The following is a 14,964-nucleotide window of genomic DNA, read 5'->3' on the forward strand; positions in this document are numbered from 1 at the left end:
GTTGCCTTTCGATTAAACATTTCTACCAGCAGTATGAATTTCATGAGAACGGATCCACTATGGTTACATTCAGCTTCTAGTTTGAAGAAAACAAGAGGTCATGTCCTTTTGCGAGTCAGCACACTGCACGTTAGAGAAACACATTTAATATGAGAGCCAGGCAGCTAAGCTTCGGCTCATGCTAACATAAGGCCTACAAGATTTATTTAGCATAACTTTAATAACATAATCATTAATAATTAGCGCAAATCATTCATTAATTTGAATATTCATAGGCATTAGTCAAATTTGTATTAGTCCGCGTATACATTGGCGGCCACTCCCCGTGGTCACATTTCAAGTGCTCGTTTTAGCAAAACAGATTAATACATCTTCTATATGGCATTACCACACATTGGTTCATAAACATTTCATGTTAATATAGATTTTATAAGCTACGCTCTCTCAAATGCAATCTCGAATCTCTAAACATTCCATCCCTACGTCAAACCCTCTCTCAACAAATTCTACTACATCATGTAATAACATTCTACTGATGTCACTAAGTTCTATAATAACACACATCACTACACAGGTCTTCAGCAATCAGCATCAGAAACGTTTGGGGAAGGGGGAACAGTTCAGTAAAGTTGGGCCTAAGATATCTGAACTGTTAGAACCATACGTAACTAGACAAGAACTGAGCAGAACTGAAACTGGAAAGAACTGAACGAAACACAACTCACATCACCTAAAACTTTGCCTAATTAAAGTCCTAAAAATCACTAGCTAGACTTCTGTTGGACAAGACTATGAGATGTGACTGTGAACAACCAATTGGATTATATCTCTTTTTCAATTGTACCTTTCTTCATTCCTTCTTCAAGATAGGCTCATGTTGACACTCCTCTCCAGTCAGTGGTTTCCGCAGAATAATAACTTTGTAGAAAACAGCACAGAACATGACATTTAGCTAGAATTACTTCCTATCAGAAACTAAAGCCCACTGTTTAAACTTTCAATAATTATCACAAGGAAGTTCAGAATGAGAAGAGTGAAAAAGCAGTAGAATTCCACTGAGCTTTCTATGGGATGTCTACTAGACAATGTTTGCAAAAGAATTTAATTAAAGTCAGCATAATATTTTAAAACTGTGCTTGTGGAAAAATACTAAAGCTTAGGCCTTTCTACTAATGCTATTCAAACCATAATTAATATGTTATTTATCAGTTAATAATAATTGCAAATCATTAGTTTTGTTCATCGATATTATCTTTTGTCAGGACAAATGATTACGATTCATCAAAATACATTTTCACAGTCATTTATTATTTCAAATAGAACTGAAGTAGCTGACACCATGTCAACCATATTGCAAACATGCAAGTTTTACATCTTTAGCACACATTTCTCTAATTAGAAACTTTTAAGACACATTAATTATTGGGTTTTGGTTATTTATATTTTATTAATAATAGTTGCGCTCTAATAATGGTAAAGAGGCAAGGGTTCCGAGAAGGGACAAACAAAACATGGATGGCACTAGTTGGATAAATTTAACCACTGAATAAGAATCAAAAGGAGTGTCAATAAATCCAACCAATTGAAAACGATGGGCGGACTTTAAGCCCACTGTAAATAATTGATAAAGTCCGCAATAAGTCTTTTGAAAGCAGTGTGTGCTGGGTTCCTGACTGTTGGTGATATGCCTAGGAACTGGGTGATCTGCAATGAACTACTCTGCCAGACCAACATGGCCGTTCCCGAAGTCCGGGATCATTAGACCCTGGCGGTGTATTTTTGTGTTACTCTTTGTAGTCAAATATTGTCCTCTTTCTATCGTCATTAACTGGATACACTCCAATCAGAAGCCCCACCATATCGCGATGGCCCAATAACTGCGCACGTAACTGACGGTCTTCTGCTCAACTCCCGCCTCCTCCATTTCCATGGCGACGGTTTTAGCGGCGGCCTCTGCGCTGCAACGCTCTGGAGGGATCAGTGGTGGAAATCAGGATCATAGTGGCGCCTCCCAGGGAGCGAGAGCGAGCACCCCGGCGTTATAAGGCACTTGTCTGCCGGGCTCGGGAGAGGGATCTGGGAGTCTCTGGGTAGAAAGTTAGTTCGGTGGAAGAATGACTGGCAGGGAGCGTAGTCCGAGGGAGTCCAGGTGACCTATGGAAATAGGAGCAGCATCTCCACCCCAAGAGCAGTGAGAGTAACAGCGACATCCCCTCCCCCCTCACCATCGCCCTCTTTGCCACCATGGAGTTGAGCCTGAATCGCGTGGATTACCTGCAGGTGAGTCACAAATCCATAATCCTCAAATGCGCTCAAAGCCGTGCATAGACGTCCCGTAGTATTGACAGGCCTTCTGCCCTGAAAGCACCTCTTATTTCCCCCCCCCCCCCCCCCCCCCGTGTAGTGAAAACGACGGTGAGCTTTCACCATCTGTACGGCACCTCTCCTCTGCTCCGTCTGCACCTCCTTATGCCAGTCTTCCCTGGCTGCATTGACAGCCTCCTGCCTGCACTGATAAACAACCGCACTGACAGCGCGTACCTCTATAGACAGCGCCCCTTCACAGTGCCCCTATCTGCGCCGACAACAACCCCAGCAACATCTCCATCTGCACTGACAGCGCTTATCCGCTGTAGTGACAAACCCACCCCCCATTTGCGCTGACAACCCCCTCCCATCTCCGCTGACAGCGCCTACCCTTTGCGCTGACAGCCCAGTCCCTTTTGCATTGAAAGCACCTCATGTGCACTCAGTGTGCCCCCCTGTGCGGTCAGTGCCCCCATGGCCCTCAGTGTGCCCCCATGTCCACTCACCGCATCCCTGATCTGCACTTATCACGCCCCAGTGTGGCCCCATGTGCACTCAGTTCTCCCATGTAAATTCACTGCGCGCCCCCTCACCTGCACTCACCGCGCGCCCCCTCACCTGAACTCGCCGCGCGTTCCTGCCTCCGCTCACTGCGTGCCCCCACCGCAGGGCCCAACTGCACTCACCACGCCACCCATTTGCACCAAGAACAACCCCCCTTGCTACACTAACAGCTCCTCCTGTCTGCACTCACAACCTCCTCTCACCCACACACACTCTGTACAGAGATTGCACACACTCTCCAAAGAGATCAGTGACCCTGTCTGCGCAGATATTATCCACCCCGTCTGCACGTAGAGCAAGTACTCTTTCCTCCTCGTTGACAGCTCATGTCCTCTGTTATGAGAGCTCTTGTCATCTGGGATGACAGCGCCCCCCCCCCCTCCCCTTATAGGCAGTAGCAGCAACCCTCACAAGCTTTGTCTGCACTCAGAGCACCCTGTCTGCAGGAGGTGTGTTCTCGCCTAGCCTGGAGAGAGAGCAGCCCTCCTCCCAACTTCATGGAGAGTGCCCATGTCAAATACAGAGAACGCACCCCTCACCGTTCCCTCCCCCTTGACTGCACAGAGAGGGCCCCTCTACCTCCGTTGGCATGTTTAGTGCCTCCTGCATCTGCATTGAAACCCGCCTTGTCTGTTCTAAGGGCATTCCACCTCCAATGATAGCACTCCCACCACTTTCATTGATTGCATACACCGGCAGCCAGTGCCTATATGCACTGAGAAATCTTATTTGTTCTGTCTGCACACCCCCTGCCCTGTCTGCACTGATGACATGTCCACCACTTGCATTGATAGCACATTCCTTTTGTCAGTGCACCCATTTGCACTGAGACCTCTCCCAACTCTCTGCAATGAGTTTCCTCATCCCTCTGTACTGAGAGTTTCCCCCATCCTCTGCAATGAGAGCACCCTCTGCACTGTCAGCTTCTCAATCTCCTGTACTAACCGCGCTCCCTTTGTCTACAACTGTTACTCATCTGTGCCGATAGCTCTTCTCCTCTGCACCAATGAATGTCCCCAGTACCAACAGCTCACCCTGCCTGCACTGACAGCCACCGCTTCTGTCCCCTTACTGCACTGCCAGCTTCCTCCAGGTGCAAGCCCTCCCTGGCCGTAGTAAAAGCTCCCGTCCATTACACTAAAAGCTCCCCCTGGCAGCTTTTACCCTCTGGACTTGCATCACCCCCAACTGCACTGACACAGTGTTATCCCTATCTGCTTTGACAGTGCCCATCCATTTGTCCTCTCATCACCCACCTATATGCACTGACAGAGTCCCCCATCTGCCCAGAGATCGTCCATCCCATCAGCACAGGAGTCGTCAACCCTCATCAGCATATAGATTGCTCCCATCCCTTGTCTGTACAGATAAAGCTCCCCTTGTCTGTTAAGCTTGCATGCCCCCTCACTCTCTGCAGAGCAAATCCTGTAAGCTAGCCCCCTTTCACGATGAGCTCTTCAACTGTATGCATTGACTGTGCTCCCTTAATTGATGCTCCCTGTAGGAAGCTGGGTTCTGGTTGTAGAATCCCCTGTCCCCCACACTTTTTGCATGGTGTCGGTATGTTTTGAATGTAGTACACTGGGATCCTTCTAACCAGGACCCCAGTGTCTGTGCTCTCTCTAAATTTGGTTAGTGGTAACAATTTTCACTTACAATTGGCATAGTGGTGCACCCATGTAAGTTCCTAGTATATGGTACTTGGGTGCCTAGGGCATTGGTACCCCAGGGGTCTCCAGTAGGCTGCAGCATGTATAATGCCACCCATGCAAACTGTGTCTGCAGGCCTGCCATGCAGCCTGTGTGAAATGGTGCATGCACCTTTCACTTAAGATATAAGGCTTGCCTTATATCACGGTCACTGCACTTGTACACTGTAAGTCAGCCCTCTGGTAGGCTCTTCAGCCTAAGGGCAGGGTTCAGGTTCCTAAGTGTGAGGGCACCCCTGCATGAGCAGAGGTGCCCCTACAAACCCAGACTCCATCCCCAGGGCTTTGTAATTGTGGGGAAGCCGTCTTAAGGTATGTATTGAACACTGGTCAACTCGAGTAGTCCAACTTCATAATGGCTTCTCCGAAGCCATTATCAACATAGCGACATCAGCCCTGTCATAGTAGGGTTATGGTGGTTCACATGGATGATCCTTTGAGGCCACTTGGGAATGCCAAAGTCTACCAGATAGATGACCTCCCTTTTCTTTGAAGGATAGAGCAGGACCTGCTCCATTTGTCCATACCTTCTGCCCTGGTTGGTACTCTACCAGTGGCGCCTTTTGGGAAAACCATTGTTCCTGGAGATCTTGGCTTGCCTCAAAGTTTTTTTTTTTTTTTTTGTGGCTTTTCCATGTACTCAACCATCATGGAACGTTGTCTTGTTTGAGCTGTTTGAGAGATTTGTCCCAGCCTTCCCTCACTAGACCTAGTCGCCCCTTAATAGGGTGGCCAAACAAACGTTTGCAGGACTAAAGCCCACTCCCTTTTGAGGCTCCTATCTGTAGGCAAAAAGCTTTCATGGCAAGAGGACATCTATCTCCTTTGAGTTTTTCGGGGAGCCCCATGATCCTACCTTTCATGGTTTTGTTGAACCTTTCAGCTAAACCATTTGCTTTGGGATGAGAAGGGGTATGTGAACCTATAAGTCACACCACATTACTGTAAGGTAGGCAGACAAAGTTTTGTATCTCTGCATGCTTTGAAAAATCATAACAATGTTACCATACCAGCAGGTCTAATGACTTTAAAAATCTACTCAACCTAACTGTAATGCTTTTGACCCATTAGCGGTTTCAAATTATGTAAACGTACACAAATATTTTAATTCAATGAGCCGCCATTTTCTTAATTATCACTTGTGATAGCACGTTTAAATATGAAAGGGAAGCATATCTGCTGAACAAAAAAACTCTTGTTTAATGGACTAAATGTTTGCTCCATATATAATACAAATGTAGCCGCATATAGGATACACATTACCCCTGACTTAACTCTTAGTTTATTAACGGTGTTGTCATCGGGGGTGGGAATATTTCTCTAATCATGGTTCAAAACTTTCACTTTGACTATGTAAATAAAGCATGATGTGGTAGCATACGGTCATTTCCAGTCAGCACAGTTTACATTGAAAAAGCCACAAAATGTCCAAGTGACAAGCGGGTTTACCGATAAAATTATGTAGTGTACAAACAGTAATATTTGGAAATCGATTTTCTGCAAATATTTGTAATTAGGACATCACCGAGTAATGTGTGCATTTGTAATTCCTGATATATTTGTGCTATTTAAATGTTGTAGGTTAGAAAACAACTGACATCCTACAGCCTTTTGTTTCACAATGATTATCCGACTGCTCACTAAAAATGCTCTAACTGTAGTAAGAGAAAAAAAGTAACACCTCCTTTTTTTCAGGATAAGATAAGCAGCACTTAGTAAAAAGAAAAACTTATTTGACCTCTGTCCTTGAACAGACAGCAAGTGTGTTAAAATAAAACAGGGTTTCAAGGCAATGTTATTGCTCATTCATTTTTTTTGAGTGAACAGAACACCTGTTCCTTTCCAGATGAAGTTCACATGCTAGAATGGACCAGTAGGTCCTAAAAATCGCTCAGCCCAATAACATTTCACTCCCCATAGTGAGTAGGGAGTAGTGTGTTTTTTTTTTTTTTTTTTTTTTTTTTTTTTTTAAGCCTGTTCTATCTGTAAACCACCTCCTTAGAGAATCCCACTCTAGTAAAGATACTGACGAGGGCTCTTGCAACTGCAGTAGCAGTGTCAGTCCTCAGAGGAATTTCCTCAGGGTACCTGGTGGCATGGTCCACTACCACCAGTATAATCTGTCCCCTTATGCTGTTGAAGGGCCCGAGGGGGCAACAGTGTCGACCCCTATATTTTCAAAGGGTATCCCAACCACTGGTTGTGGAATTAGGGGGGGCGTTGGTTTGCCATCTGCCTTGCCACTTGCCTTGACAGGTGATACCGGAGTTGCAGAACCCTTTCACTTTTGGGTCATGCCTGGCCAGGAGAAGTAGTTCACCAACCTGTTCCAAGTTTTGGCCTGGCTAAGATGCCCAGCTAAGGGGATATCATAGGCCAAAGTTAGTAGAAACTCCCTGTACTGCTGAGGCACTACCACTCTCCTAGTGGTACTGGGTTGGGGGTCTCTGTCCTCGGTGTAAATGAGCCCATACTCCCAATAGGTCCCTTTTCCTGGTCAGCAACTTGCTGTCTCAGGCTTTCAAGAGTGGGACAGGTCCTCTGTCCCAGGCAAAGATCTTCCCTAGAGGGGTCCCCAGGAGCTCTGATGTGTAGATCCCAAGTTCCTGAGGCTCAGTTTCCTCAAGGGCTGACAAGTTTTCTCCCTCAGGAGAGGGGACTGGAGCTTCTGTCACCTCAGAAGTTGGTTTCACAGACTTCTCACCTTTTCTCTTGGAGGATTGGGCCAATATTCCAGGCTCTAGTACCTCTTTTTCATCCTGGGCTTTGCTCTGTGCTCTAGTTCTCACGCACACCCACTCGGGTATTCCCAGCATGGCTAAATGGGTTTTCCTTTCTACCTCAGCCCATGATGAGGTCTCCATATCACTCCCCAACATACATTCTACTGGAATTGCAGGGGACGCCACCACCACCTTCTTCTGGTCAGTAACCCATCCCTACTCCTAGTCATCATGGCCATAGGATGAACACTGTCAGTGTTGATAACTTATTAAGTTATATAAGATCTGGCATCCTTAGGGTAGACTTACCCTAGACTTTTTGCCTTCTACTTCCTGTTTTGCTGCTGTATCGTTTGGCAGTCCTTGAGTCTCTGAGCGTTTTATTACTGTTAAAGTGCATGTGCTTATCCCCTAAACATGGTAACATTGGTGTATCCACAATTGGTATATTTAATTTACATGAAAGACCCTTTAAAGTGGCCTACCATATACCCAGGGCCTATAAATTGTTACTAGGTCTGGAGCACTGATTGTGCCACCTGCTTAAGTAGCCCTGTAAATATGAGTCAGGCCTGCCACTGCAGAGCCTGTGTGTGCAGTCTCACTGCCACCTCGGCTTGGCATTCAAAAACTCTTGCCAAGCTTTAAACTCCTCTTTTTCTGCATATACGTCACTCCTAAAGTAGGCCCTAGGTAGCCCATAGGGCTGGGTGCTATGTAACTAAAAACCAGGACATGTACTGGTTAATTTTACACGTCTGGTAATGGAAAAACTACTAAAGTAATTTTTCATTACTGTGAAGCCTGCTCTCTCATAGGCAAGCATCGGGAATCCCTTAAAATACCTTTAAGCTGTAATTCATGATCGGGAAGGAGTAGTTGCATCTTGTTTAGTATCATTGGAATGGTAGTGAGAAATCCTCTTTTCTGGTAAAGCCGGATTTATTATTACTATTTTAGAAATGCCACTTTTAGAAAGTGGGCATTTCTCTGCTTTCACTGCCCTTTATCCTAAAGCCTGTCTCAAAAGCGTGTCTGACCAAGGCTAGGTGACAGCTACACTTAAGCATTCCCTCCAGACACCCACAACACAGGGTACTCAATTGCATCCTGTGTGGAGTCTTTTTGTGGTGTTTTCATATGATTGCTGTGTGTGTTGCACAAATATATTACACACTGTCCTCTAAGTTAAATCTGCCTGCTCTGTGCCAAGCTACCAGAGGGTGAGCACAGATTAATTCAGGTTGTGTATCAGATTTACCCTGGCTAGGATTGTGATCCATACTTGGACAGGGTGTGTACCCCTGTCAACTAGAGACCCAATTCCTAAGATTAAAAAAAAACAATATCCCCATCTCGTTATGTCACCAGGGTGACACTTGCACCTGTATCCCTCAGTGCTTCAACCTCAAACCTATTGAGGTGTGACCGTTGTTTGTATTTTCCCAGGTTACTGGGCCAGACAGCCAGGGTAGCTACAGCCACCCTACCCTCTGAGACTGTGTGTTCTCTGACTTTATTGGAGTCCACTAAGGATCCAATCTGGAGACTCACCACATCAGTAGTAGCTAAGGGTGCACTTGAAGGGGCCTTTTTGGGACAGGAAGATTCCCCAGTTGGGTGTCCATTGCCCTCACAATTGAAACACCAATCATTTTTGGGATCCCAGTTTTTACCGTGGTACACACCCTTTGATTGGGAAGATTCTCAGGGCCCACCCTTCTGAGAAGATTTTTTTGGGGCCTTTAGAAGACCCTTTTGGTTTTTCTCCTTTGTACCAACTGTCTTTTCCCTGGGAGGGGTGAGAGTAGCAACCCCTTTCTGTTGGTCACCCCTTCTCTGGGTCTTTCTGGACACCCTTGTTTTGACCCAGTGGTCTCTTCTTTTCCAGCTCCTGGCGAGATAGCAGCAAGAAGTCCACTAGGTACTGGCATAATTTTTCTGAGGCACAGTTACTTAACAGATGAGCCTTCATATTCATACACCTTACTTCCTTTCAAGCAGCCTCACAATGTTTCAACTGAAAAGTCTATAAAATCAACCCAGGACTGACTCAAGGTTTTGTGAGTTTCCCTGAATTTAATCCTGTACTTAAGTTGTGAGTCCAAAGCCCTCAATCAGAGTATCTTTCATGTGATCATAGAACGCTGCTTCTTCCTCATTCAGTGTCTGGAATCTGTCCCTGCACTTGCCTGAGAAAAGCTCCCAAGGTAGGGTGGGCCAATCCCTTTATGTATTTTGGGATCAAAAATGTCCTCTTTCTCCCTATTTATTTTGCTAACACCACTCAGGGATTCTAATCCAATTTCAGCCCTTTCTTTTTCGATAGCCAAAATTTTAGCTTCAAGGGCTGCCCTTCTGGCTAGTCTTATGAGGATGACCTCCTCATCATATAGCTCCTCTCTGTGCCTGGAGGAGCATGCTGTATCCTCAGTTGGAGTAGGCACTCTGGACCCGTTTCTAGGGTACAGGCTAGAGGGTACCTCATCACCTTCCTTATCCAGATATGGGGGCTACCCCCACTTTTGTGATCACTGTCAACCTCACCCTCTGAGGTGGTGTCAGGATCTTCACTTAAGTGGAGGGCATCAAACTCTGCAAGTAGCTCCTGGAGTTTGGCCTTGGTAGTATTTGAGCCAGTTTTAATTTTGCTGGCCTTGGAGAGGTTCCTTTGTTGCTGCATAGATATCTGTAGGTAAGGGTCAGGTCGAGCTCCATTACTCTATCCTCTGTGCCAGCCATTGTTTAAAAGTAGTTGGGACCTAATTAGTAACCTAGAAAAAATGAGATACTAAGCAGTTTTTACAGGCCTAACCAATTACAACTATCTTTAAACTTCTAATACAGATGGGGGAACTTGACACACAGCCCTACAAGTTAGATTAGAAATTTAGAAAAATCTAAAAGATTGGGAAAAATTATTTTTGGAAACTAAAGTCAATTGTGAGTTGCTTTGTGGAAACGCCTATTGACAATGAAGTATCAGCAAACGCAAAGTCTTCTATCCCACCACTGCCACCAATATAGAAAGCTGGCTGTCTATATAGTGTACCAGTGTATGGGGGCACTATGCAGATAGTCCAGGCTACCCTTATTGGTTTATAGGGTTGCAAATGGCAATCCCAAAAACTCTGTTTTGTGGTAGTGTGGGTGAGAAGTTAGGCTTATCAGAGGGTAGTGCTAAGCATTTATTGTACTCACAGAGGTAATAAATGACACACCCTCAAGAAGAAACTCCAGACCAATTTAGAAATATAATTACTTTGTTTATATTATGTTTCAACACCAGAATACTTTAACCAAAATAAATACTGATGCAATTTTGAAGAGAAATAGCAAAATACTTGAAGTGTGTTTAAAGCAGTAATGCACTCCTAGGGCGAAAAACACATGTACTGCATACGGGCATTTAACAGCAACTTACAGGACCATACTTCAGGAGTTAAGGTAAGTACGGGCACAGTCCAAGGCAGTACCAACAGGTCACCTTGGGGAGCTATGGGGCATCTGGGTGCTGAGGTGCTTTACGACGTCAGGTGGCCTATTGTTTTCAATGAGAAGCGGTCTTGGTGAAAAGAAACTGCAGGGGAGGACTGGGGGACCAATCGAGCTGAACCAACTGAGGTCTTGCGATGCTCGGGATGTAGGGACATCTTGGTCCTCTTCACCTTTGTTAGGGTCGGCTGGGTGCAGAGGTCTCCTAAGGCATTGGGTCTTTGTCACCGGAGACGGTCACGGTAGAGAGGGCCTGCACAAAAAGGCTACAGGTGACGTCTGGAAGTGCACAGTTGAGGAACTCGAGGTGGGTTCACATCCTGGAGAGCCTGGGGACCTCGCAGGCACAGTTGGCCCACTTTGACTCTGGGTAGGGGGCATATGTGCAGTAATCCTTTTCATTGTCGGGTTTTTGGTGGTCCGGAGTCCTCATGGTTTTTCTTGGGTATCTGCAGAGTGCAGGGAAGTAGCTCTGCTGCTCCACAGGAGATCATGGTACTTATTGATGTGCAGACAGTCCACCCAGGCTTCTGGAGGCAGAGCAGCTGTGGGATGAGTTGACTTTGCCTCAATTGTTGAGGACTGCAGGCAGACTGGCAATTCTTTTTCGCGGCTCTTCAGTGTCCTTCTTGGGTCTAGAGAATCTGTCTTCTGGTGTTTGGGAGCCATCTAAATACTGAATTTAGGGGTGTATAGGAGGAAACCGCCTTTAACACGACAGCTGAACCACACTCTATTAGAACGCAGCTGTTACAATGAATGCGACTTTACTGCTCATGTCGTTACAACAAAATGCCTTAGGGAAAGCAGCGGTGGACTTTAAAGTCCAACACTTTCCTTACTGTATCGCAGACTGGAGTTGGAATAGTAAATAATACCACTGCAAGGTCCAGCGCTTTCCCTAAGGCATGTCGTTGAAACCGTGTGTGTGGTAAAGGAATGCATGCTTAAGACGCATTCATTGTAAAAGTGTGTGTTTTTTTTTTTTTCCTTTTATTTAAATGCAGAGTAACAGCTTTCATTGTAAAGACATGCGCTGTTCTGACATACAGCAGTGTGTATGGTAGTAGCCAATGGGCTACTTACCCTTGGGGTGCCTACACCCCCTATATGACCACTTCCTATGGGGAGTGCGCATATTACTATCCCAGAAGGCCTAGTTCCAACCAAAAACAAGATGGCGGAACCCCTCCCCGAGTGTCCAACTTGGGTAACTCACATTAGCAGACTGGTTAGCCCAAAGGTGGTACACGCTTACTGACTAGCTTATTTTCCCATCTGTTCTGGTGTCGAAAAACCTCAGTACCAGTGAGCAAATAGTGGGGGTGACCATGTAAAAAAGGGCATTTTCCTACCATTATCATAGCAGTGGAGTGTTACGGTTATGGGAAAAATAAGTGTATATTGTCTTTACTTGTCTTATCATTGTTCACATCTTCAGGATCATATGGTGCCTCAGAGGTTACAAGCACCTGGGCACCCTGGACCCAGACTCAGCCATTTGATACCAGTCGTTGGGTCTAAGTAGATACTTTTGGTCACAGTTTATATGGGGCTTGGTAGTCTGCCCTGGTTCTGGTGATGCAAGTTTTTGTTCTTTAAGTCGGTGCTGGATCTTCCTGCTGGGGTTGTGGTGCTACATTTTTCTTTACATTGCTGGCATGCATCCATGTGGAATAACCAGTGCTCTTTACGGCAGTGTCTGCAGTAAGAAGGCCCTGAAATGGCCATTTCCACCATTGCTGTAGACCAGGGATCTCCAAACTTTTCTGTAATGAGAACAGCTTCATATGTGTATGGGTGACTGAGAGCCTGTATCCAATGTGCTTGTGGCACAGGACATAACATTCACAGTATGTGGCATTGTTACATGTATAACCCAAACATACAACAATTTTTCTAATCCTAAACATTTAAAGTGCAGAAAACGTTTCTGCAAATATATTCATAATATGGACTATTTTTCTGCACTTTAAATTTCTCCAGCAGCATTTTCAGTTCTAAATATGGCATTGTGTCTATTAGCCACTGCAAACAAGATGTCTGCTGTGTGTAAATGCAACATAGGAGAACATTCAACTGAGGAGTTAACTTTGTTTATCTGGAGTCCGTTACACTAGTTATTTTAATGTTTTCACATGTGCAAAGAGCAGGCATCTTGTGCCCAGTAGCATGTAGCCACAATGTGTATGTATGTGTGTGTATATATATGTATGTATATATATATATACATATACATATGTGTGTGTGTGTATATATATATGTGTGTGTGTTTTTTATTTTTTATTTTTTTTAACTCTTTGTTTTTATTGAGTTTTGATAAGGTAAAACGAACAAACGTACAGTGCAGATAATAGCAAGACAATACATTGTATTGTATTGTAATCGTATTTATATAGCGCTTACTACCCCTTACGAGGTGTTGAAGCGCTTTTCGTGAGTAGCACGCTACTCTGGAACCCAGCAAGAATTAGTGATGGATTAGTATTGGGAAATAATGAGTACAGTTTTAGTATTAATATGAGTTAATTTGAGCTGCTGATATGAGAGTTTGTTAGTTAGATTGACTGGAGTAATGGAGGGGTGGAGGAGAAAAGAAATCCAGAAGTGTTAATTGGGAGTATATCCTTAATTTACTCAACCCAAAGGCTTGGGATGAGTAAAGGGGATGAGGAGGGAAGAGCATGTGGAAGGGTTAGGGAGAGCTTAGTAGCAGGGTGAGATAAATGCGGGAGAATTTAGTAGGGTTCATTACAGAGGAGTAACAGAGGGCCGTTTGCAACAAAGTTCAAGTCATGAGAGTCATAACCTCTGTACAGACATTACCACCCCATCCCAACCCAGAACATTGTGAGACCAGACATTAAACAGCTTATGCAAGTAGGAACGTGTCAAAACCATTGTTCTCCGCTCCCTGTTCAGAGGACGCAGTGAGTATCCCCATCCCCCTCATCCTCTGCGCTGCTTATAGAGCTTATGTCCTGCCCACCAGTGAACCATTCCAACAAAGTTCCCCAAGCCGGCCATAATGCATTTTTATATCAGAAGAGTGCTGTCATTTGTTTAAATGGAAAACATTTAAAGTAGAGAGACATGCTTAATAAAACGTTAAGACGTAATTGGCTTCATTTAAAATAGAGAAAAACATTTTTTTGCGTCATAGAAACATTTTTCTACACTTTAAATGTTTCAGATTTTCATAAAATACTGTATTTTTCAGTTATAAATATGTGGCTGTGTCTAAAGGCAGCAAGATGCCTACTGTTTGTGAATGTGACATTTTGAAATGGGAGAACGTTAGAATGAAGGGTTAACTTCATCATTAAGTTAACCCTTAATTTTCATTTTCACCCATTTAAAAGCTTTCAGAAACCTCATTTTGTTCTCACACTTCAATATTGCGTTGAAAACGACTTTTATTTAAGAGTTAAATACCTAATGTGTTCACCTCTGTGCCCCACCCTGGGTCATAAAGGTGAGTTGAGCACTGCTAATTATCAGGCCTTGTTATCTGTAGCCTGATGATAATGTCAAATAAGAACAATCTTCTACTAACTTTAAAATGAAACTGCAACATTTATTTACCTAGTGCTTATTTAAAAAATAAGTCAAGTCTGCAAGCTACCTTGAAGGTGTATGTGATCCACTGGTAGCTTGCGATCCACTAGTTTGAGACACCTGCAGTGGGGGGCATTGATCTGATGTCAGAACCCTTGGTATCCCAAATCAAGGCACATGTTCTTTCAAAAGGCATTTTACCACTGTCATTGCATCATTATTCATTGTGGAGTAAGCCTCCACCCAGGCAGAAAACATGCGGACCAGTGCTTATTGAAACTTATTTACTACGGACATCTTAATGTAGTCCATCTCCAAGTGTTCAAACAGGATATAGGTGGGGGAAAAATGCCCTTGTTTTGTCAGTGTACCCGTTCCACCATTGTACAGTCTGTAGACATCACAGTTTTTTACATAATTTTCTACTGTGTTGTCTATATATTGATCTATACTAAAATGATGAGAATAGACTGATCATGCCATCTCCGCCCACGCGTAAAGGTCCATGAAATACTTCAGTCATTTCTGATTGCAATCTGGTAGGGCTGGTTTACTTGTTGGTCTCACTGAAACAACTTGAGAATCATCAATGCACCTTTGGTTCACCA

The 14,964-nt window shown here is 44.4% G+C and overlaps 1 protein-coding gene across 1 annotated transcript in view; it reads left to right on the plus strand.

Moving 5' to 3' along the window:
- Nucleotides 1–1,922: 1,922 nt before the first annotated feature.
- BBS7 (Bardet-Biedl syndrome 7) overlaps nt 1,923–14,964 on the plus strand; it is a 426,240-nt gene continuing 413,198 nt past the window's right edge. Inside the window, exon 1 of the mRNA XM_069242537.1 lies at nt 1,923–2,280. Within this exon, the coding sequence (XP_069098638.1) occupies nt 2,245–2,280 (36 nt within the window). The 5' untranslated portion in view covers nt 1,923–2,244. The remainder of the gene's footprint in view (nt 2,281–14,964) is intronic.

Source organism: Pleurodeles waltl, chromosome 1_2 (assembly GCF_031143425.1).
Source record: "Pleurodeles waltl isolate 20211129_DDA chromosome 1_2, aPleWal1.hap1.20221129, whole genome shotgun sequence".
Taxonomy (NCBI): Eukaryota; Metazoa; Chordata; class Amphibia; order Caudata; family Salamandridae; genus Pleurodeles; species Pleurodeles waltl.